General features: G+C 39.8%; 1 protein-coding gene across 1 annotated transcript in view; it reads left to right on the forward strand.

Moving 5' to 3' along the window:
- LOC121376381 (HEAT repeat-containing protein 1-like) overlaps positions 1-21,040 on the forward strand; it is a 74,425-nt gene extending 53,385 nt beyond the window's left edge. The window contains exons 18-24 of the mRNA XM_041504231.1: positions 2,819-3,008; positions 8,808-8,986; positions 12,534-12,743; positions 13,921-14,157; positions 16,279-16,410; positions 18,585-18,676; positions 20,893-21,040. Coding sequence (XP_041360165.1) covers positions 2,819-3,008; positions 8,808-8,986; positions 12,534-12,743; positions 13,921-14,157; positions 16,279-16,410; positions 18,585-18,676; positions 20,893-21,040 — 1,188 coding nt within the window. The remainder of the gene's footprint in view (positions 1-2,818; positions 3,009-8,807; positions 8,987-12,533; positions 12,744-13,920; positions 14,158-16,278; positions 16,411-18,584; positions 18,677-20,892) is intronic.
- Positions 21,041-23,844: the final 2,804 nt, after the last annotated feature.

Here is a 23,844-nt window from a genome sequence, read left to right on the forward strand (position 1 = left end):
ATGTGGTGGCCAACCTGATCGGTAGAAGTAGGTCATGTGGTGGCCAGCCTGATCGGTAGAAGTAGGTCATGTGGTGGCCAGCCTGATCGGTAGAAGTAGGTCATGTGGTGGCCAGCCTGATCGGTAGAAGTAGGTCATGTGGTGGCCAGCCTGATCGGTAGAAGTAGGTCATGTGGTGGCCAGCCTGATCGGTAGAAGTAGGTCATGTGGTGGCCAGCCTGATCGGTAGAAGTAGGTCATGTGGTGGCCAGCCTGATCGGTAGAAGTAGGTCATGTGGTGGCCAGCCTGATCGGTAGAAGTAGGTCATGTGGTGGCCAACCTGATCGGTAGAAGTAGGTCATGTGGTGGCCAGCCTGATCGGTAGAAGTAGGTCATGTGGTGGCCAGCCTGATCGGTAGAAGTAGGTCATGTGGTGGCCAGCCTGATCGGTAGAAGTAGGTCATGTGGTGGCCAGCCTGATCGGTAGAAGTAGGTCATGTGGTGGCCAACCTGATCGGTAGAAGTAGGTCATGTGGTGGCCAGCCTGATCGGTAGAAGTAGGTCATGTGGTGGCCAGCCTGATCGGTAGAAGTAGGTCATGTGGTGGCCAACCTGATCGGTAGAAGTAGGTCATGTGGTGGCCAGCCTGATCGGTAGAAGTAGGTCATGTGGTGGCCAGCCTGATCGGTAGAAGTAGGTCATGTGGTGGCCAACCTGATCGGTAGAAGTAGGTCATGTGGTGGCCAGCCTGATCGGTAGAAGTAGGTCGTGTGGTGGCCAACCTGATCGGTTAGAAGTAGGTCATGTGACAGTATGCTTCCTGATCGGTAGAAGTAGGTCATGTGGTGGCCAGCCTGATCGGTAGAAGTAGGTCGTGTGGTGGCCAACCTGATCGGTTAGAAGTAGGTCATGTGGTGGCCAGCCTGATCGGTAGAAGTAGGTCATGTGGTGGCCAGCCTGATCGGTAGAAGTAGGTCATGTGGTGGCCAGCCTGATCGGTAGAAGTAGGTCATGTGGTGGCCAGCCTGATCGGTAGAAGTAGGTCATGTGGTGGCCAGCCTGATCGGTAGAAGTAGGTCATGTGGTGGCCAGCCTGATCGGTAGAAGTAGGTCGTGTGGTGGCCAACCTGATCGGTTAGAAGTAGGTCATGTGACAGTATGCTTCCTGATCGGTAGAAGTAGGTCATGTGGTGGCCAGCCTGATCGGTAGAAGTAGGTCATGTGGTGGCCAACCTGATCGGTAGAAGTAGGTCATGTGGTGGCAGTGTGTTTCCTGATCGGTAGAAGTAGGTCATGTGGTGGCCAGCCTGATCGGTAGAAGTAGGTCGTGTGGTGGCCAACCTGATCGGTTAGAAGTAGGTCATGTGACAGTATGCTTCCTGATCGGTAGAAGTAGGTCATGTGGTGGCCAGCCTGATCGGTAGAAGTAGGTCATGTGGTGGCCAACCTGATCGGTAGAAGTAGGTCATGTGGTGGCCAACCTGATCGGTAGAAGTAGGTCATGTGGTGGCAGTGTGTTTCCTGATCGGTAGAAGTAGGTCATGTGGTGGCCAGCCTGATCGGTAGAAGTAGGTCATGTGGTGGCCAGCCTGATCGGTAGAAGTAGGTCATGTGGTGGCAGTGTGTTTCCTGATCGGTAGAAGTAGGTCATGTGGTGGCCAGCCTGATCGGTAGAAGTAGGTCATGTGGTGGCCAGCCTGATCGGTAGAAGTAGGTCATGTGGTGGCCAGCCTGATCGGTAGAAGTAGGTCATGTGGTGGCAGTGTGTTTCCTGATCGGTAGAAGTAGGTCATGTGGTGGCCAGCCTGATCGGTAGAAGTAGGTCATGTGGTGGCCAGCCTGATCGGTAGAAGTAGGTCATGTGGTGGCCAGCCTGATCGGTAGAAGTAGGTCATGTGGTGGCCAGCCTGATCGGTAGAAGTAGGTCATGTGGTGGCCAGCCTGATCGGTAGAAGTAGGTCATGTGGTGGCCAGCCTGATCGGTAGAAGTAGGTCATGTGGTGGCCAGCCTGATCGGTAGAAGTAGGTCATGTGGTGGCCAGCCTGATCGGTAGAAGTAGGTCATGTGGTAGAAGTAGGTCAGCCTGATCGGTAGAAGTAGGTCATGTGGTGGCCAGCCTGATCGGTAGAAGTAGGTCATGTGGTGGCCAGCCTGATCGGTAGAAGTAGGTCATGTGGTGGCCAGCCTGATCGGTAGAAGTAGGTCATGTGGTGGCCAGCCTGATCGGTAGAAGTAGGTCATGTGGTGGCCAGCCTGATCGGTAGAAGTAGGTCATGTGGTGGCCAGCCTGATCGGTAGAAGTAGGTCATGTGGTGGCCAGCCTGATCGGTAGAAGTAGGTCATGTGGTGGCCAGCCTGATCGGTAGAAGTAGGTCATGTGGTGGCCAGCCTGATCGGTAGAAGTAGGTCATGTGGTGGCCAGCCTGATCGGTAGAAGTAGGTCATGTGGTGGCCAGCCTGATCGGTAGAAGTAGGTCATGTGGTGGCCAGCCTGATCGGTAGAAGTAGGTCATGTGGTGGCCAGCCTGATCGGTAGAAGTAGGTCATGTGGTGGCCAGCCTGATCGGTAGAAGTAGGTCATGTGGTGGCCAGCCTGATCGGTAGAAGTAGGTCATGTGGTGGCCAGCCTGATCGGTAGAAGTAGGTCATGTGGTGGCAGTGTGTTTCCTGATCGGTAGAAGTAGGTCATGTGGTGGCCAGCCTGATCGGTAGAAGTAGGTCATGTGGTGGCAGTGTGTTTCCTCTTTCTTGACCTATTGTCAAACTTACCATATGTTACACACCAAATAGTGGTTTAAAATGTTCTGAGTTGTTCCTTTCCTTCACTCTGTTCTCAGCATCTGTTCAGTGATACCAGACATCTGCTCCGGTTCCTGTGCCTGCTGTGGACGCGCCATGCCAACGACCGGAGTGGGTTGTTCAATTTGACCCCGACCCTGCAGGTCGTCGCTCTCAAACTGGGTCTGGCAGCATTCGACAGGTTTGACCAGAAAGAGGCTGACAGAATTCTGCAATCTGCAGCACCAGGTAATAACATAGCTTTATTTGTATCCGATTAGTAGAATTTGGCAGTCTGCAGCACCAGGTAATAACATAGCTTTATTTGTGTTCGATTAGTAGAATTCTGCAATCTGCAGCACCAGGTAATAACATAACTTTATTTGTGTCCGATTAGTAGAATTTGGCAGTCTGCAGCACCAGGTAATAAAATAACTTTATTTGTGTCCGATTAGTAGAATTTGGCAATCTGCAGCACCAGGTAATAACATAACTTTATTTGTGTCCGATTAGTAGAATTTGGCAGTCTGCAGCACCAGGTAATAACAGAACTTTATTTGTGTCCGATTAGTAGAATTTGGCAGTCTGCAGCACCAGGTAATAACATAACTTTATTTGTGTCCGATTTGTAGAATTTTTTTTTAAATCTAGCAGTCTGTATCCCAGGTAATAACACCATGTACGAGGTATATCTTGTTTGTTAAATCCTGCAGTCTGTATCCCAGGTAATAACACCATGTACGAGGTATATCTTGTTTGTTAAATCCTGCAGTCTGTATCCCAGGTAATAACATCATGTACAAGGTATATCTTGTTTGTTAAATCCTGCAGACTGTATGCCAGGTAATAACACCATGTACGAGGTATATCTTGTTTGTTAAATCCTGCAGTCTGTATCCCAGGTACTAACATCATGTACGAGGTATATCTTGTTTGTTAAATCCTGCAGTCTGTATCCCAGGTAATAACATCATGTACAAGGTATATCTTGTTTGTTAAATCCTGCAGACTGTATGCCAGGTAATAACACCATGTACGAGGTATATCTTGTTTGTTAAATCCTGCAGTCTGTATCCCAGGTACTAACATCATGTACGAGGTATATCTTGTTTGTTAAATCCTGCAGTCTGTATCCCAGGTAATAACACCATGTACGAGGTATATCTTGTTTGTTAAATCCTGCAGTCTGTATCCCAGGTAATGTACGAGGTATATCTTGTTTGTTAAATCCTGCAGTCTGTATCCCAGGTAATAACACTATGTACGAGGTATATATTGTTTGTTAAATCCTGCAGTCTGTATCCCAGGTACTAACACCATGTACGAGGTATATCTTGTTTGTTAAATCCTGCAGTCTGTATCCCAGGTAATAACACCATGTACGAGGTATATCTTGTTTGTTAAATCCTGCAGTCTGTATCCCAGGTAATAACATCATGTACACGGTATATCTTGTTTGTTAAATCCTGCAGACTGTATGCCAGGTAATAACACCATGTACGAGGTATATCTTGTTTGTTAAATCCTGCAGTCTGTATCCCAGGTACTAACATCATGTACGAGGTATATCTTGTTTGTTAAATCCTGCAGTCTGTATCCCAGGTAATAACATCATGTACAAGGTATATCTTGTTTGTTAAATCCTGCAGACTGTATGCCAGGTAATAACACCATGTACGAGGTATATCTTGTTTGTTAAATCCTGCAGTCTGTATCCCAGGTACTAACATCATGTACGAGGTATATCTTGTTTGTTAAATCCTGCAGTCTGTATCCCAGGTAATAACACCATGTACGAGGTATATCTTGTTTGTTAAATCCTGCAGTCTGTATCCCAGGTAATGTACGAGGTATATCTTGTTTGTTAAATCCTGCAGTCTGTATCCCAGGTAATAACACTATGTACGAGGTATATATTGTTTGTTAAATCCTGCAGTCTGTATCCCAGGTACTAACACCATGTACGAGGTATATCTTGTTTGTTAAATCCTGCAGTCTGTATCCCAGGTAATAACACCATGTACGAGGTATATCTTGTTTGTTAAATCCTGCAGTCTGTATCCCAGGTAATAACATCATGTATGAGGTATATCTTGTTTGTTAAATCCTGCCGTCTGTATCCCAGGTAATGTACGAGGTATATCTTGTTTGTTAAATCCTGCAGTCTGTATCCCAGGTAATAACACCATGTACGAGGTATATCTTGTTTGTTAAATCCTGCAGTCTGTATCCCAGGTACTAACATCATGTACGAGGTATATCTTGTTTGTTAAATCCTGCCGTCTGTATCCCAGGTAATAACACCATGTACGAGGTATATCTTGTTTGTTAAATCCTGCCGTCTGTATCCCAGGTAATAACACCATGTACGAGGTATATCGTGTTTGTTAAATCCTGCAGTCTGTATCCCAGGTAATGTACAAGGTATATCTTTTTTGTTAAATCCTACAGTCTGTTTCCCAGGTAATAACACCATGTACGAGGTATATCGTGTTTGTTAAATCCTGCAATCTGTATCCCAGGTAATGTACGAGGTATATCTTGTTTGTTAAATCCTGCAATCTGTATCCCAGGTAATGTACGAGGTATATCTTGTTTGTTAAATCCTGCAGTCTGTATCCCAGGTAATGTACAAGGTATATCTTGTTTGTTAAATCCTGCAGTCTGTATCCCAGGTAATAACACCATGTAAGAGGTATATCTTGTTTGTTAAATCCTGCAGTCTGTATCCCAGGTAATAACACCATGTACGAGGTATATCTTGTTTGTTAAATCCTGCAGTCTGTATCCCAGGTAATGTACAAGGTATATCTTGTTTGTTAAATCCTGCAATCTGTATCCCAGGTAATGTACAAGGTATATCTTGTTTGTTAAATCCTGCAATCTGTATCCCAGGTAATGTACGAGGTATATAGTGTTTGTTAAATCCTGCAATCTGTATCCCATGTAATGTACGAGGTATATCTTGTTTGTTAAATCCTGCAATCTATATCCCAGGTAATGTACGAGGTATATCTTGTTTGTTAAATCCTGCAGTCTGTATCCCAGGTAATAACACCATGTACGAGGTATATCTTGTTTGTTAAATCCTGCAATCTATATCCCAGGTAATGTACGAGGTATATCTTGTTTGTTAAATCCTGCAGTCTGTATCCCAGGTAATAACACCATGTACGAGGTATATTGTGTTTGTTAAATCCTGCAGTCTGTATGCCACGTAATAACATCATGTACGAGGTATATCTTGTTTGTTAAATCCTGCACGCTGTATCCCAGGTAATAACACCATGTACGAGGTATGTGACCTCAGTTCACAAATATTTTACCTCCATGTTCATAATGCATTGTCAACTTGTGATATTTTGAAAATCACCTTTTAAATAGTCTAATAGTAATAATCCATGTTCAGCCATTTGAAGGCTTGACTTGTTCGGATATTTACCAAATGTGCTCAGATAAGATAAGATATCATTTATTTCATGTAAACATTCCACATTTGAAACAATGACAAAAAATGTTTCAAACAATTATTTCAAAAAGAAAATTTGTTGATTGGAAATTTTGGTCAAAAGTTACTGCTGTATCCATCATTGATCCACGGCTTTCACTGGAAAATAAAATATTACTGTAATGAGTGTTAGTGTCCTGTCTTTTCCTAGGTGTCCTGTGTGTTAGTGTCCTGTCTTTTCCTAGGTGTCCCGTGTCCCGTGTCTCTGTGTTAGTGTCCTGTCTTTTCCTATGTGTCCGGTGTCTCTGTGTTAGTGTCCTGTCTTTTCCTGTGTGTCCTGTGTCTCTGTGTTAGTGTCCTGTCTTTTCCTAGGTGTCCCGTGTCTCTGCATTTGTGTCCTGTCTTTTCCTAGGTGTCCTGTGGCTCTGTGTTAGTGTCCTGTCTTTTCCTAGGTGTCCCATGTCTCTGCGTTAGTGTCCTGTCTGTCCTGTCTTTTCCTAGGTGTCCCATGTCTCTGTGTTAGTGTCCTGTCTTTTCCTAGGTGTCCCGTGTCTCTGCATTTGTGTCCTGTCTTTTCCTAGGTGACCTGTGTCCCGTGTGTTAGTGTCCTGTCTTTTCCTAGGTGTCCCATGTCTCTGCGTTAGTGTTCTGTCTTTTCCTAGGTGTCCCGTGTCTCTGTGTTAGTGTCCTGTCTTTTCCTAGGTGTCCCATGTCTCTGTGTTAGTGTCCTGTCTTTTCCTAGGTGTCCCATTTCTCTGTGTTAGTGTCCTGTCTTTTCCTAGGTCTCCCGTGTCTCTGCATTTGTGTCCTGTCTTTTCCTAGATGTCCTGTGGCTCTGTGTTAGTGTCCTGTCTTTTCCTAGGTGTCCCATGTCTCTGCGTTAGTGTCCTGTCTGTCCTGTCTTTTCCTAGGTGTCCCATGTCTCTGTGTTAGTGTCCTGTCTTTTCCTAGGTGTCCCATGTCTCTGCGTTTGTGTCCTGTCTTTTCCTAGGTGACCTGTGTTCCGTGTGTTAGTGTCCTGTCTTTTCCTAGGTGTCCCATGTCTCTGCGTTAGTGTCCTGTCTTTTCCTAGGTGTCCCGTGTCTCTGTGTTGTGTAGACTTGACAAAACGTCACCATGTGAGCAGCAGCCAGCTGTAATACTAAATATAAAACAGTTTGATTCTTTCTGTCTGCAGTTGGTTTTTATATTGAGTTTATTTTGTTACGTCCTTGTTCACTTTTAGTTTTTATTTAATTAACTGACTTGTATTGAAATGTATTTGACCTGTATTTGTTTATTTGACCTACATTTATCTGACTAATTTTTATCTATTTGACTTGTATTTACTTACTTATTTATTTGTTTTGTACATTTGTTTGACTTGTATTTAGTGATTTAATTGTTTTATTCATCTGTTTGACTTGTGTTTCAGTGCTAGTCTACTGATAGTGTGTACATCTGTTTGACTTGTGTTTCAGTGCTCGTCAGTCTACTGATAGTGTGTACATCTGTTTGACTTGTGTTTCAGTGCTTGTCAGTCTACTGATGGTGTGTACATCTGTTTGACTTGTGTTTCAGTGCTTGTCAGTCTACTGATGGTGTGTACATCTGTTTGACTTGTGTTTCAGTGCTAGTCTACTGATAGTGTGTACATCTATTTGACTTGTATTTACTTACTTATTTATTTGTTTTGTACATTTGTTTGACTTGTATTTAATGATTTAATTGTTTTATTCATCTGTTTGACTTGTGTTTCAGTGCTAGTCTACTGATAGTGTGTACATCTGTTTGACTTGTGTTTCAGTGCTCGTCAGTCTACTGATAGTGTGTACATCTGTTTGACTTGTGTTTCAGTGCTTCAGTCTACTGATCAGTACTACTGATGGTGTGTACATGGTGTGTACATCTGTTTGACTTGTGTTTCAGTGCTTGTCAGTCTACTGATGGTGTGTACATCTGTTTGACTTGTGTTTCAGTGCTCGTCAGTCTACTGATAGTGTGTACATCTGTTTGACTTGTGTTTCAGTGCTTGTCAGTCTACTGATGGTGTGTACATCTGTTTGACTTGTGTTTCAGTGCTTGTCAGTCTACTGATGGTGTGTACATCTGTTTGACTTGTGTTTCAGTGCTAGTCTACTGATAGTGTGTACATCTGTTTGACTTGTGTTTCAGTGCTTGTCAGTCTACTGATGGTGTGTACATCTGTTTGACTTGTGTTTCAGTGCTTGTCAGTCTACTGATAGTGTGTGCATCTGTTTGACTTGTGTTTCAGTCCTCGGCAGTCTACTGATGGTGTGTACATCTGTTTGACTTGTGTTTCAGTGCTTGTCAGTCTACTGATGGTGTGTACATCTGTTTGACTTGTGTTTCAGTGCTAGTCTACTGATAGTGTGTACATCTGTTTGACTTGTGTTTCAGTGCTTGTCAGTCTACTGATGGTGTGTACATCTGTTTGACTTGTGTTTCAGTGCTTGTCAGTCTACTGATAGTGTGTACATCTGTTTGAATTGTGTTTCAGTGCTCGTCAGTCTACTGATGGTGTGTACATCTGTTTGAATTGTGTTTCAGTGCTCGTCAGTCTACTGATAGTGTGTACATCTGTTTGAATTGTGTTTCAGTGCTCGTCAGTCTACTGATGGTGTGTACCAGTGTCCACTGCCCAGTCAGAGCGGCGGGTCTCGAGTGTTTGAGCCGTCTGGTCAGACTGACCACCACATCGGCCGCGTTCACACCACTGGTGGGCAGGATTGTCCACTGTGAGCAGGAAATACTCAGCGACAACTCTTTTGTCAGTCAGGTGAGTCGACGTTCAACTGAGTGACACCAAATAGCCGTAGTTTAATGATGTGCTGAGGCGTTGTTAAACATTCCTTTCCTTTCCTGAACTCTGTATCATATTTTGGTTTCTATAAAAATTGTTTGTCAGTTTTTTGTGCATTTATCGATGTATAACAGTCACAAAATGTATACAATTTTGTAGCAATGCAATTTTATACTAAATTTGTGACTGTTGATAGCATTAAGCCAAATAATGTCTGGCTGGGTCAAAATTTGAGGTGCAAACAACTTTTGATAGAGCAGTTACTACCACAAGTCCAGTGATTGGTGATAAATGTGAGTGTGTTGGTTGTAAAAAAAAATTGTTTCATCTGGGCAAAAAATGTATGCAATTTTATTTCCTCTAGTACCACTGTGTCAAGTAACCTTGTGCTTGGAACATGTATGGGGTACCTGTTAAAAAAGTACTAAACGTTTGTGCAGAACTAAGGAAGTCATAGACGCTACCTGTTATCTCTTGACCCCCATTTTTTTCTGATTCACTTTAAGGGTTAGGGTTGGTTGTATTTATATCTGTGGTGTATATGTCGAATGATACACTGCAGGTAGGAGTTTTTGCCACATATGATACTATTGTGATCTATGGGATTTGATTTGGTGGTATACACCCTGTTATACATCGATAAATGCACACAAAATTACAAACAACTTTTATAATTACAAATTCTGTTGAATTAAAAATACAAAACATTTCATGACCTGTTTTACATAATGATGTCCCATTTGAGATTATGACGTAATGTTCTAAGGCTTATCAAGGATAACATTCAGATTTTTAGTGACATCCAATCAGAACAGTTTAAATTGTGGGAAGTTTGTAATTTTAATGATGTCAGTATTGTGGTTTCAGGTGATTGTCTCCACCCTTGGTTCGTGTTGTGACGTCAGCCGTGTGTTGTGTTGAGATGTCAGCCATGTGTTATTGTGTTGTGACGTCAGCCATGTGTTGTTGTGTTGTGATGTCAGCCATGTGTTGTTGTGTTGTGATGTCAGCCATGTGTTGTGTTGTGACGTCAGCCGTGTGTTGTGTTGTGATGTCAACCATGTGTTGTGTTGTGACGTTAGCTGTGTGTTGTTGTGTTGTGACGTTAGCCATATGTCGTGTTGTGATGTCAGCCATGTGTTGTTGTGTTGTGATGTCAGCCATGTGTTGTTGTGTTGTGATGTCAGCCATGTGTTGTGTTGTGACGTCAGCCGTGCGTTGTGTTGTGATGTCAACCATGTGTTGTGTTGTGACGTTAGCTGTGTGTTGTTGTGTTGTGACGTTAGCCATATGTCGTGTTGTGATGTCAGCCATGTGTTGTTGTGTTGTGACGTCAGCCATGTGTTGTTGTGTTGTGATGTCAGCCATGTGTTGTGTTGTGACGTCAGTCGTGCGTTGTGTTGTGATGTCAACCATGTGTTGTGTTGTGACGTTAGCTGTGTGTTGTGTTGTGACGTCAGCCATATGTTGTTGTGTTGTGATGTCAACCATGTGTTGTTGTGTTGTGACGTCAGCCATGTGTTGTGTTGTGACGTCAGCTGTGTGTTGTGTTGTGATGTCAGCTGTGTGTTGTGTTGTGATATCAACCATGTGTTGTTGTGTTGTGATGTCAACCATGTGTTGTGTTGTGATGTCAACCATGTGTTGTTGTGTTGTGATGTCAACCATGTGTTGTTGTGTTGTGATGTCAGCTGTGTGTTGTTGTGTTGTGATGTCAGCCATATGTTGTTGTGTTGTGACGTCAGTATTGTGTTGTTTCAGGTGATTGTATCCACCCTTGGTTTGTGTTGTGACGTCAGCCATATGTTGTTGTGTTGTGATGTCAGCCGTGTGTTGTTGTATTGTGATGTCACCATATGTTGTTGTGTTGTGATGTCAGCCATGTGTTGTTTTGTTATGATGTCAGCCATGTGTTGTTTTATGACATCAGTCATGTGTTGTTGTGTTGTGATGTCAGCCGTGTTTTGTTGTGTTATGATGTCAGCTGTGTGTTGTGTTGTGATGCTAGCCGTGTGTTGTTGTATTGTGACGTCAGCTGTGTGTTGTTGTTATGATGTCAGCTGTGTGTTGTGTTGTGATGTCAGCCGTGTGTTCTTGTGTTATGATGTCAGTGATGTGTTGTTGTGTTGTGATGTCAGCCGTGTGTTGTTGTGTTGTGATGTCAGCTGTGTGTTGTTGTGTTGTGACGTCGGCTGTGTGTTGTGTTGTGATGTCAGTATTGTGCTTTGGTTGTCTCCACCCTTGGTTCGTGTTGTGACGTCAGTATTGTGTTGTGGTGATTGTCTCCACCCTTGGTTCGTGTTGTGATGTCAGTATTGTGTTGTTTCAGGTGATTGTCTCCACCCTTGGTTCATGTTGTGACGTCAGTATTGTGTTGTGGTGATTGTCTCCACCCTTGGTTCATGTTGTGACGTCAGTATTGTGTTGTGGTGATTGTCTCCACCCTTGGTTCATGTTGTGACGTCAGAATTGTGTTGTGGTGATTGTCTCCACCCTTGGTTCATGTTGTGACGGCAGTATTGTGTTGTTTCAGGTGATTGTCTCCACTCTTGGTTCGTGTTGTGACGTCAGTATTGTGTTGTGGTGATTGTCTCCACCCTTGGTTCATGTTGTGACGGCAGTATTGTGTTGTTTCAGGTGATTGTCTCCACTCTTGGTTCGTGTTGTGACGTCAGTATTGTGTTGTTTCAGGTGATTGTCTCCATCCTTGGTTCATGTTGTGACGTTAGTATTGTGTTGTGGTGATTGTCTCCACCCTTGTTTCGTGTTGTGACGTCAGTATTGTGTTGTGGTGATTGTCTCCACCCTTGGTTCGTGTCATGACGTCAGTATTGTGTTGTTTCAGGTGATTGTCTCCACCCTTGGTTCATGTCATGACGTCAGTATTGTGTTGTTTCAGGTGATTGTCTCCACCCTTGGTTCATGTTGTGACGTCAGTATTGTGTTGTGGTGATTGACTCCAACCTTGTTTCATGTTGTGACGTCAGTATTGTGTTGTGGTGATTGTCTCCACCCTTAGTTCGTGTTGTGACGTCAGTATTGTGATGTGGTGATTGTCTCCACCCTTGGTTCGTGTCATGACGTCAGTATTGTGTTGTTTCGGGTGATTGTCTCCACCCTTGGTTCATGTTGTGACGTTAGTATTGTGTTGTGGTGATTGTCTCCACCCTTGATTCGTGTTGTGACGTCAGTATTGTGTTGTTTCAGGTGATTATCTCCACCCTTGTTTCGTGTTGTGACGTCAGTATTGTGTTGTGGTGATTGTCTCCACCCTTGGTTCGTGTTGTGACGTCAGTATTGTGTTGTGGTGATTGTCTCCACCCTTGGTTCGTGTCATGACATCAGTATTGTGTTGTTTCAGGTCATTGTCTCCACACTTTGTTCGTGTTGTGACGTCAGTATTGTGTTGTTTCAGGTCATTGTCTCCACCCTTGGTTCGTGTTGTGACGTCAGTATTGTGTTGTTTCAGGTGATTGTCTCCACCCTTGGTTCATGTTGTGACGTCAGTATTGTGTTGTTTCAGGTGATTGTCTCCACCCTTGGTTCGTGTTGTGACGCGTCGTCAGACTCGGAAAGCAGCGCGAGATCTCCGGGGCGGCGACGCCGGAAGTCAAAACGTCAGTCTTCATCCTCAACCATGCTGGGCTCATTCCTGGACATCGCTCTCGATGACTGCACTCCAGCTTTTGTTACACGTGCTGTGATTGGTCTGACAAGAGATATGAACACCATTGTGAGTGAGAACAGTTTTGTTAGGTGGTCTATGCTTTGTTTAATTAGAAGAGTAGATAGTAGTAGAACTTAGGCATACATTTACTAATATAATGACCAGTTTCAGTGATGTAGTCCATCAGCGTTAAAGGTGGTAAGTACTGGGTTGGCACACCAGCACCGCCTCCCATCCAGAGTGAGTTTAAGATTGAGAAGGAAGGTGTAAGGCCACTACACAGACTTCAGACCAGACAGCTGAGGTGTTGTGCAGGACAGTTTAACCTACTGGATTCATTTTTTTTAAAAACCCATGTTGATTGGGTACAAGTTTATAATTTTTGCTCACATATATTCACTTAAATGTTTTATAAATACATAAAATAAAGTTCATATTTGAATCGGTAAGTATTATTTTCGTGGATTTTTTTTTTTTTTTGTTGACATTTTAGATCAGTTAATGTTCATTAAAATTAGGCAAAAAATCTAAAAAGTCACATATACTTACTGGCATTTATGGCCAGCTGTCCAGTATTTATATCTATTATTGCCGATAACAGTGGTTTTCTGACCAGAATGTTTTTTTAAAAATGAACTTCGATTCACATCCCAATATTTGGTGATTTTCGTTGTTGGTAAAACAATTAAATTTATTATCAAATTAGCTGTCGCAATCAGCTATCAATCTCTGAAAATGACCGTGCCATGCCGGCATTGTTGTCAAGTGAAAATACTTGCCGAAAACCACTTTTTGAACGCAAAATTCTAAGGTATTATCCATTGAAAAACCAAAATCTAAAAACACAGGAAGCTGACTTGTCTTCCATTTTTGCTAATAAATCAATTCCGGTGAGTGTTGTGTGCAAAACGGCGGGAAATATGAATTGGGGAATGCACTATATACAGTGTACAGTATGTCGACTGGCTAGACGTTGGGCAAGATATCTCGCCTGCATTAGTCAGAAGGTTAACTGGTATAATACAACAAAACCAACTTCTCTCTGTGATTAAACACACTCATGGACCGTCTTAACCTGCAGGAGTTCCTGCTTTACGTGAACACAATGCTGGGAGGCCTAAACACTCGTAGGAGTCCACTCCGAATGGAAGGGTTCACTTTTACATCTTCGTGTTGTCAAGTTAAATGTTCCTTATGTTGCAGAGACTGATAAATGATCTAAGAAAATACCTTTTCCTTTTAGGAAAGTTTTACACAGTTATTACCATTGATGATGCGGTATTCAGAGAAACTATCAACTCAGCAACTGACTTTGCCTGAAGCAGACAGTCTAAAGATGCTTCTTGAAAAGTTCACACCGGACATGACGAGTTGTCTTCAAGAAGATAGTATCGGGTTTAAAATGCTGCTTTGGGCTGTAAGATGCAGTGAGAGACTTCATCAGAACTCACCGTCCATCCAGGAAATAATGATTCCTCTTGTGAGTTCTTACACAACAGTTTGTAAAGTTGGGATACAACATTATAAAATCAAATTCAGATTCACCATTTGGCTGCCAGGCTACTAAACTTTAAGTTGGGTTTTGTTTATATAAACCAAGGTTTTAAAATTCTGCTCAAATTTAAATTGATGCATTTTGCAAAGAAGTACAAAACAGTTATGTTATTATGTTGATCAACCAGACACAAAGTGTAGAGTCACATTAAACTCCAGACACAGTGTAGAGTCACATTAAACTCCAGACACAAAGTGTAGAGTCACATTAAACTCGACACAAAGTGTAAAGTCACATTAAACCCCAGACACAAAGTGTAGAGTCACATTTAACTCGACACAAAGTGTAGAGTCACATTAAACTAGACACAAAGTGTAGAGTCACACTAAACTCTAGACACGAAGTGTAGAGTCACATTAAACTCCAGACACAAAGTGTAGAGTCACATTAAACTCCAGACACAAAGCGTAGAGTCACACTAAACTCCAGACACAAAGTGTAGAGTCACATTAAACTCCAGACACAAAGCGTAGAGTCACACTAAACTCTAGACATGAAGTGTAGAGTCACATTAAACTAGACACAAAGTGTAGAGTCACACTAAACTCTAGACATGAAGTGTAGAGTCACATTAAACTCTAGACATGAAGTGTAGAGTCACATTAAACTCCAGACACAAAGTGTAGAGTCACACTAAACTCCAGACACAAAGTGTAGAGTCACATTAAACCCCAGATTACACTTACCATTAACCTGCTGTTCTGTGTTTTAAACCCCAGATTACACTTACCATTAACCTGCTGTTCTGTGTTTTAAAGCCCAGATTACACTTACCATTAACCTGCTGTTCTCTGTTTTAAAGCCCAGATTACACTTACCATTAACCTGCTGTTCTCTGTTTTAAAGCCCAGATTACACTTACCATTAACCTGCTGTTCTCTGTTTTAAAGCCCAGATTACACTTACCATTAACCTGCTGTTCTCTGTTTTAAAGCCCAGATTACACTTACCATTAACCTTCTGTTCTCTGTTTTAAAGCCCAGATTACACTTACCATTAACCTGCTGTTCTGTTTTAAAGCCCAGATTACACTTACCGTATATCTTCGCCTGTAAGTCGATCTCGGCTATAAGTCGAGTCCCTAATTTCAAGCCCTGAAAACGTATTTTTTTATTGACCCGTTTATAAGTCGACCCATGAAAAACTACTTATAAATATTAAAATATTTCTTATTTTCAGCACATGAGAACAATAATATTTGAACAAAAGAAAATTATTTTACAAACTTCGGTTTTCACGTTTTGTACATCGCAATATAATCAGACTATTCCAATCAAACTATCATTACATAGCATCAAAACGAAATATTCCCTTAGTAGAGAGTGAAAGCTGTTTGACTGTTACTGTATAGTATTGTACAGATGGTTTTGTGCACAGACAACAACTTTATTTATAAACACTGACAACAGATCACTACGATAAAACTGAAAGTATCTCGTTTTGCCGCCATATTAATACATGTAAGGAGGATAACTCTGGAAAGTACACTGGTTTTTGTACCAAATGATGTGTGTCCCTATTGCTCTAGATAGTGAACTGCAGAGATCAGTCTATTTTAAGGGAAAGCTCAGTAATATTCATGAAGTTAATCACCACCAAAACATTGTTTGAACAACCATTAATGCCAGTGACCAGATTTCAAAATAAACTCAGGCAACAGGTAGTTAGTATTGTTTACATTTTTACTATTAGTGATGACTGTTAATTTAACTAAGTGGACTGTTGTCTTGGCATGTGAGTGAGATCGTACGCCAAAACCGTTCTAATGCCAAAAAAAATAGGTTATAAAAAATAAATGTGTCAAATTAACATATTTGAGTATAAATACATGGCATACTTCAACAATAAAACTTGTAAAATAATCCCCAAAACAGTAATATTTTTTGGTGAATTTTTTTTACCCTCTTATAAGTCGACCCCCCAAGTTATAAAATAATTTTTGGGTGAAAAAAATTCGACTTATAGGCGAAGATATACGGTACCATTAACCTGCTGTTCTCTGTTTTAAAGCCCAGATTACACTTAACATTAACTTGTTATCGTCAGATTACACCCTCCTTCTATGACAGTCTTCCATCGTCTAACTGCCGACAGCAGCTCCTGTCCTGTCTGTTTGATGTGAAGATTGAAACCAACCAGGTTGATGTCGTGGCCGCTGTTAAGAAAGTCATTAAACACGTACGTAGTTGATTATACACAGGTTTGTATACATAGCATTGTGTGCAACCCTAAACTACTAATAAGTTTTTTAAGAGATACATTTTTCAATGAATGTAAAAATAATGTCAGGAAACTTCCTATCTGGTGACGTCACTGGTATATATTGGTAGTTTCTTACTGATCGTTATTGTTTAAGAATAAAAAAATAAATCAAAATAAAATATGAACTTTTAGTGTTATTATTAATGATTATGTTTGAAATTTAATTATAAGTATCGTCTGTTACTTCTTTCATGTTTATCTGGGTATGAAAAACAAACATCTTCGGCAAACTTATCGGAGAACAGCTTCGCTGATTCACACAGTTATGTATGAATTCTTTTTTCACACCCTGATGAACGTAAAACAGACTGTCCAGCGATCCTACTTTTCCTACTTTTTACTACTTGTTGGTCTATCCTATTTTTCCTACTTTTTCTTCAAAATACGTAGTTTTTCCTACTTTTTTGTTTCAAAATGCCACGAATTGCTCTTAAAGTGTTAAAGTATTGCTTGTCTTATTGTAAAAGTCAACAGTTATGGGAATTAACAAAAAAAATTGCATCAAGAGATATATCTTCCAATTTGCGGCACCATATAATATCAATATTAAATTTACACCCTGAAAATGTCAGGTGAAATTTTATTTCTGCCACTCAAATGTTACTTTTACTATGTCTGAAGTAGTGTGCTCCTTCCATACTAGGCTGAATTATTGGAGTTGTATCACTACTACATTGAGCCTGTACATGGGTTTAGAGTTATTAGTTCCCTACCGGTTTCATCTCCATCCTTCTGTCCGTCCGTCCGTCTGCCTGTCACACATATAGTTTTCCATATGTGGTTTTCTCTCGGTGCCTTGAGCTATTTCATAGCACTGTATAACGTGACCGTTAAGTAAGATTCATGTTATTTTGGATAGAGCAGAAAATACAGTTACATTTTTTTTTGGGGGGTGGGGGGGGTAATTTTAAAGTGTTTTTTTTCTCAGTAATACTACTTTTGGGATTTAACACATTCGTTTTCCAGTATGAGCATGCTTAATGTTGCTACGAACTGTTTCAGTCCTACTCTTGTTGTACTCTTTTTTCTTCTATTTTCCTACTTTTGTCCTATTTTTTTCTATATTTTCATTCCTACTTTTCTCCTACTTTTTCAGCAAAATGTTCAAAACCAGACCCTCTGTAAACCAGACCCTCTGTAAACCAGAATTACTTCAAACCGGACGTTTTCATGGTCCTGTTTTAAATATTAGTCCACAAGAGAACCTCTCTAAACTGGATGCCCTTTAAACCGGACGTTTCCACGGTCCTGTTTTAAATATTAGTCTACAACATAATCTCTCTAAACTGGATGCCCTTTAAAACGGATGTTTTCACGGTCCTGTTTTAAATATTAGTCCACAAGAGAACCTCTCTAAACTGGATGCCCTTTAAACCGGACGTTTTCACGGGCCTGTTTTAAATATTAGTCCACAAGAGAACCTCTCTAAACTGGATGCCCTTTAAACCGGACGTTTTCACGGTCCTGTTTTAAATATTAGTCCACAAGAGAACCTCTCTAAACTGGATGCCCTTTAAACCGGACGTTTTCACGGGCCTGTTTTAAATATTAGTCCACAAGAGAACCTCTCTAAACTGGATGCCCTTTAAACCAGACGTTTTCACGGGCCTGTTTTAAATATTAGTCCACAAGAGAACCTCTCTAAACTGGATGCCCTTTAAACCAGACGTTTTCACGGGCCTGTTTTAAATATTAGTCCACAAGTGAACCTCTCTAAACTGGATGCCCTTTAAACCGGACGTTTTACTTGGACCCATTAGGCTGAGGTTTTGCTAAAAATTTATTAATTCTAAATTTTTGTGATATTAGATTATATTTTCTATATAACATGCCAGTCATTTATTTTATAACTTTTTCAGTGATGCACTGTAAATCAAAAATGTATTTTTCTGAGGTTAAAGTACTTTGTGTCAATAATTCTAATGTTTGCTTAGTTTTTAAAAATATGTCAAGTTGTCAGCATATTTTTTAGTTATTAAATTTCTCCAATTATAGGAGATTTTACAAGTGTTTAAAAATACATATTGTTTGTCGTTTATAAAATAATTTACTTTATGTTTGAAATGTAACAATGTTTGTTTTGTTTTCAGCTGACAATCGACGGAAGTCATGTGGTTAGTGAACTGAAGCCAGTCCTACAGATGATGTCGCCTGCAACCGTCCGCGAAACCAAGAGAAAACGGTGTGCAGACTCTATAACATCTGTGAAAACCGTCAAGTCTTTTCAGTATAATACATACAAAAGTGGAGGATATAATCCTGTTTCGTAGTGATACCTCCATCAGAGTTAACATAATGTCTGTGAAAACCATGAAGTCTTTTCAGTATAATACATACATAGTTCATGGATTAATATATATTATTAATTTAGATAAATTATGTTTGATGGCAAGTGTCATTTATTGAGAATCAAAAACATTTTGATTATGTAAAAATGGATCATCTTGATTTGTGTTTTTCAGAGTAAGTTGATGCTTTGTTTGCTAAGGTGACTTTAGAGTGTGTTTGAGGTTGTGTGCCCCTAATTTTACAGGGGGCGCTGGGTTAGACTGGTACACTGAGATCAAGGGAGATCCGGATCATGCTCCTACAGAACATTTTCAAAACCTAAAATACTTCACAACAAATACTAGCAAATTCAACACTTTTTAAATGCATTTCTCTTGACATATGATGTTTAATGTATGCTGAACATATAAACAGTCATGTACTTAATTGTTGGATCAAATGAAATAATTACTTAAAACATAGAAATACTGTGAAATGCAATCACATAAAATCATGTATATTAATAACAACAAAAAATATTTGGTAATATATTATTTTCAAGCGTCTATGTATGACTATTTAAAAATTTAGCTGCACTAGTTTAACTACTTTGGTAACCTATTTAGGTCAATTTTAGAAGGGTTTCGGGTCATGCTCTTGCAGATAAATTTGAATGTGATTACTGTACAAGTAAAATTCTCCATAACAAATACAGGTATATGCATATTTAAAAAATATTAATTTAAAAGATTTGCTTGAGTTTTAACCCCCCCCCCCCCCCCCCCCCCCCCCCCCCCCCCCCCAACACCACTCTGCACTCATGCCTGGTGTTACGTTTACAGTGTTTGTAAGGGTATTAGATGACGAGTGAGTTGATATTCTGTGTTGTTTGTAGTGTGAATGTTATGAGATGACGAGTGCGTTGATATTCTGTGTTGTGTTTGTAGAGTGTCTGAGTGAGTAGATATTATGTGTTGTGTTTGTATAGTATAAACAAGATGACAAGTGAGTTGATATTCTGTGTTTGTAGTGTGTATGTTACGAGATGACGAGTGAGTTGATATTCTGTGTTGTTGTGTGTATGTCATGAGATGATGAGTGAGTTGATATTCTGTGTTTGTAGTGTGTATGTCACGAGATGACGAGTGAGTTGATATTCTGTGTTGTGTTTGTAGTGTGTATGTCATGAGATGATGAGTGAGTTGATATTTTGTGTTGTTTGTAGTATGTCGTGAGTTAATATTCTGTGTTTGTAGTGTGTATGTCACGAGATGATGAGTGAGTTCATATTCTGTCTTTGTAGTATGTATGTCACGAGATGATGAATGAGTTAATATTCTGTGTTTGTAGTATGTATGTCACGAGATGATGAGTGAGTTCATATTCTGTGTTGTTTGTAGTGTGTATGTCAGGAGATGACGAGTGAGTTGTCATGAGATGATGAGTGAGTTGATATTCTGTGTTTGTAGTATGTATATCACGAGATGATGAGTGAGTTGATATTCTGTGTTGTTTGTAGTGTGTATGTCATGAGATGACGAGTGAGTTGATATTTTGTGTTGTTTGTAGTATGTCATGAGATGATGAGTGATTTGATATTCTGTGTTTGTAGTATGTATGTCACGAGATGATGAGTGAGTTGATATTCTGTGCTTGTAGTGTGTAGGTCACGAGATGATGAGTGAGTTGATATTCTGTCTTTGTAGTATGTATGTCACGAGATGATGAGTGAGTTAATATTCTGTCTTTGTAGTATGTATGTCATGAGATGATGAGTGAGTTGATATTCTGTGTTTGTAGTGTGTATGTCATGAGATGACGAGTGAGTTGATATTCTGTGTTGTTTGTAGAGTGTCTGTATTTCATAAGATGACGAGTGAGTTGATATTGTGTGTTGTGTTTGTAGAGTGACTGTATTTCATGATATGACGAGTGAGTTGATATTGTGTGTTGTGTTTGTAGAGTGTCTGTATTTCACGACATGACGAGTGAGTTGATATTGTGTGTTGTGTTTGTAGAGTGACTGTATTTCATGATATGACGAGTGAGTTGATATTGTGTGTTGTGTTTGTAGAGTGTCTGTATTTCACGACATGACGAGTGAGTTGATATTGTGTGTTGTGTTTGTAGAGTGTCTCTCCATCAAGAAGAGGTGAGTGAGTTCGACTCTGCGTCCTGGCAGAGGGTTGTCGTGGTGTTGGAGGCGGTGCAGGACAAGAAGCGAGTGGACAACACGGACGTCCTCATCCCCATCTGCTTCCAGATAATGGCCAGGTGAGAGGTCAAAACAACTCTTAACACACGGGCTGATTGACCAGTCACAGCTATTGCAGTCAGATTACTTTTACTCTTGGAACTGGCTGCATGCACACGCTGGTCTACTTGACAACTTGTTACACGCTGGTCTACTTGACAACTTGTTGTACGCTGGTCTACTTGACAACTTGTTACACGCTGGTCTACTTCACAACTTGTTACACGCTGGTCTACTTGACAACTTGTTACACGCTGGTCCACTTGACAACTTGTTACACATTTATGATGGTGTCTAAAATTGGGTTTTTTAGATTATCTTTATTATGGCATCCCACGTTTGGACTAAATTCCTTTGTAATGAAAGATTTTATCAGAGTTTGTATATTTTTTATCAACAACATTGGGACCATTCTAGATCTATAACATAACACTGACTTGAAATAGATATCAGAGCCATTTGTAACTGGTAGTGGTAGGTCAAATGTTGTCTTATAAAATACCCTAACCAACACTATCAATTATAGGCCTACGTTTCACAAGTTATTTAACAAATAAAATAATAATATGAGGGATCTAATTCGGTCGGTAGTGCACATCTGAGATGCTTGGGTCATAGTTGTAATTGAACCACCTCCGTGGAACCAGTGGGGTTTTCTCATCTCAACTATTCTAATCATGTTCATGGTACATAATAATGAAATTCAAGTTGATTCCTACACATTTAGCTGCACCATCATCAAACCTTGTTAACACTGAAAAGGTATCTATAATTGTGTGTATCAAATTATTTCAATAGTACATATTGTAATTAAAAAATCAAATTGTCTGCATAAAGTATGTCATAAAGTGGGCTAGTTCCATAATTAAATTTCTATAGCACTGCTCCTGAAATGTTTGAATGACTCCATTCCTGAAAGGGAAAAGAAATCAGACTACACTAATGAACCAAACAACATAAAATTAGATGAAAACATTGTTGGTTTATTGGTTCATTTTTGCAACATATGTCTCTACATTTACATGTACCAATTATTTCATAAATTAATAATGCTTGGTTTTCACACGCCATGGTTTTTCAAAAGTTAAGGACTGGTAACATATGCTTGTTGATGTTAAGCAATAATGTGCATTATATATGCAGAATATGCTTACTAGTCCAAAAGCATGCATTCATTTAAAACAGGTGTTTAGTCTGTTTTTATTTTGTTTTGTTTTTGTTTTGAGATATTTTATTGATAAGTGCTCTCCTAAACAAGATGGACATCAGACAATATTCATAATCATATATATCTAAAGTATAATAACAATGTCTAATGGCATAAAATATTTAACATAATTAATATTTTTTAATATATAGTAATAAAAGGTAGAGAGTAGATAGAACAGAAATGGGATAGTCGAGTCAAAATATGATAGTAATGATCCTATTGTTGGAGCTAACCTTATACTGGGCAGTAAGATCAGAATAATAAGTTAGTTCAACTGGAATCTCTTACTTTCAGCTATATATGTTTAGTCTGTACTGGGTGTTAACAGGTGTTTAGTCTGTACTGGGTGTTAAAACAGGTGTTTAGTCTGCACTGAGTGTTAAAACAGGTGTCTACTATTCAGCATATATTGGGTGTTAAAGCAAGTGTTTAGCATGTATAACTCTTTAAACAGGTATTAACTTGTAGTACATGTTAAGCAGATGTTTATAGACCGTGGGCCCACTATAACCCCCCCCCCCCCCCCCCCCCCCGGGATTTTTCAAGATGAGTATATATTTGAAGCCTATCCATAGACCTATTCAAATCAGCTTGTCTGCAGGCAATCTGTTGGTGGGTGTGCCTGTAGGGCATGTTTGAGTGTAGGCACCCTATTTATTTTTAACAGGGCAAATTTCTGATCAAGGTGAATGTTCCACATAATTTTCAAAAATATTTGAAAATAATTCTGAACTATATCACTGCTTTTACTTTAAAGCTGGGTTACTGGTGAACGTATTCCACCAAAAAATAAAACATTTTTGGCATCTGACTAAGTATAGTGAGTCAATGAATTTGAAATGTCCTGAGTATTACAAACATAGCATATGAAAAAACTGCATGGCAATGTTCAAGTTAACATCCAGACATATTTTGAACAGGTTTAAGACCAAATTATGAATGCTATTCATGCTAAATTACATGTTCATAACAACAAACCACAAAGCAATGCAATATATGTGGTATGGATATAGTACCGGGGGTATACTCACCAGCAAAAGTTAAACAGTTCCCGATATACATAATTCTCTATGTACATGTGTATATATACATACCTTACCTAAAACATTCTGATCCTTTTATTATTGTATTGTATTTAATATCTGAAGGCAGCATTACTTAAATATGGTGCAGTACATGCTCTCTAAACCATTTACATGGATATTTTGAATATTTTTATATTACACACAAGTCTTACAAACATAAAAAGTGAATTTACATACCATTACATATACAATGTATCTGTCTCACAACAGTTCATCTACAATAGCTAGGTATTTTGTTGCTTTTTGTAATATTTTAGAATTGCAGTTCTATTTATATTATGCTTAACTTATGTTTTGGTGTATATAATTGATATCTACATAGAATATTGTCATCAGGCAAATATCTAGCACTATAAAAATCTAACTTTCATTCCCAATTCTCAATCATTTTATGTTACCCAAATATGATATATGTGAAGTTTACAATTTTCTGTTTCTACGTCCTTCCTTTTATTCTATTAAGTAGATGTTAATAACAATTACAAAACAATATAATATGAGGTATTAATAATTATATACTTCTCAAAATAAGT

The sequence above is a fragment of the Gigantopelta aegis genome, chromosome 6 (genome assembly GCF_016097555.1).
Source record: "Gigantopelta aegis isolate Gae_Host chromosome 6, Gae_host_genome, whole genome shotgun sequence".
NCBI lineage: Eukaryota > Metazoa > Mollusca > Gastropoda > Neomphalida > Peltospiridae > Gigantopelta > Gigantopelta aegis.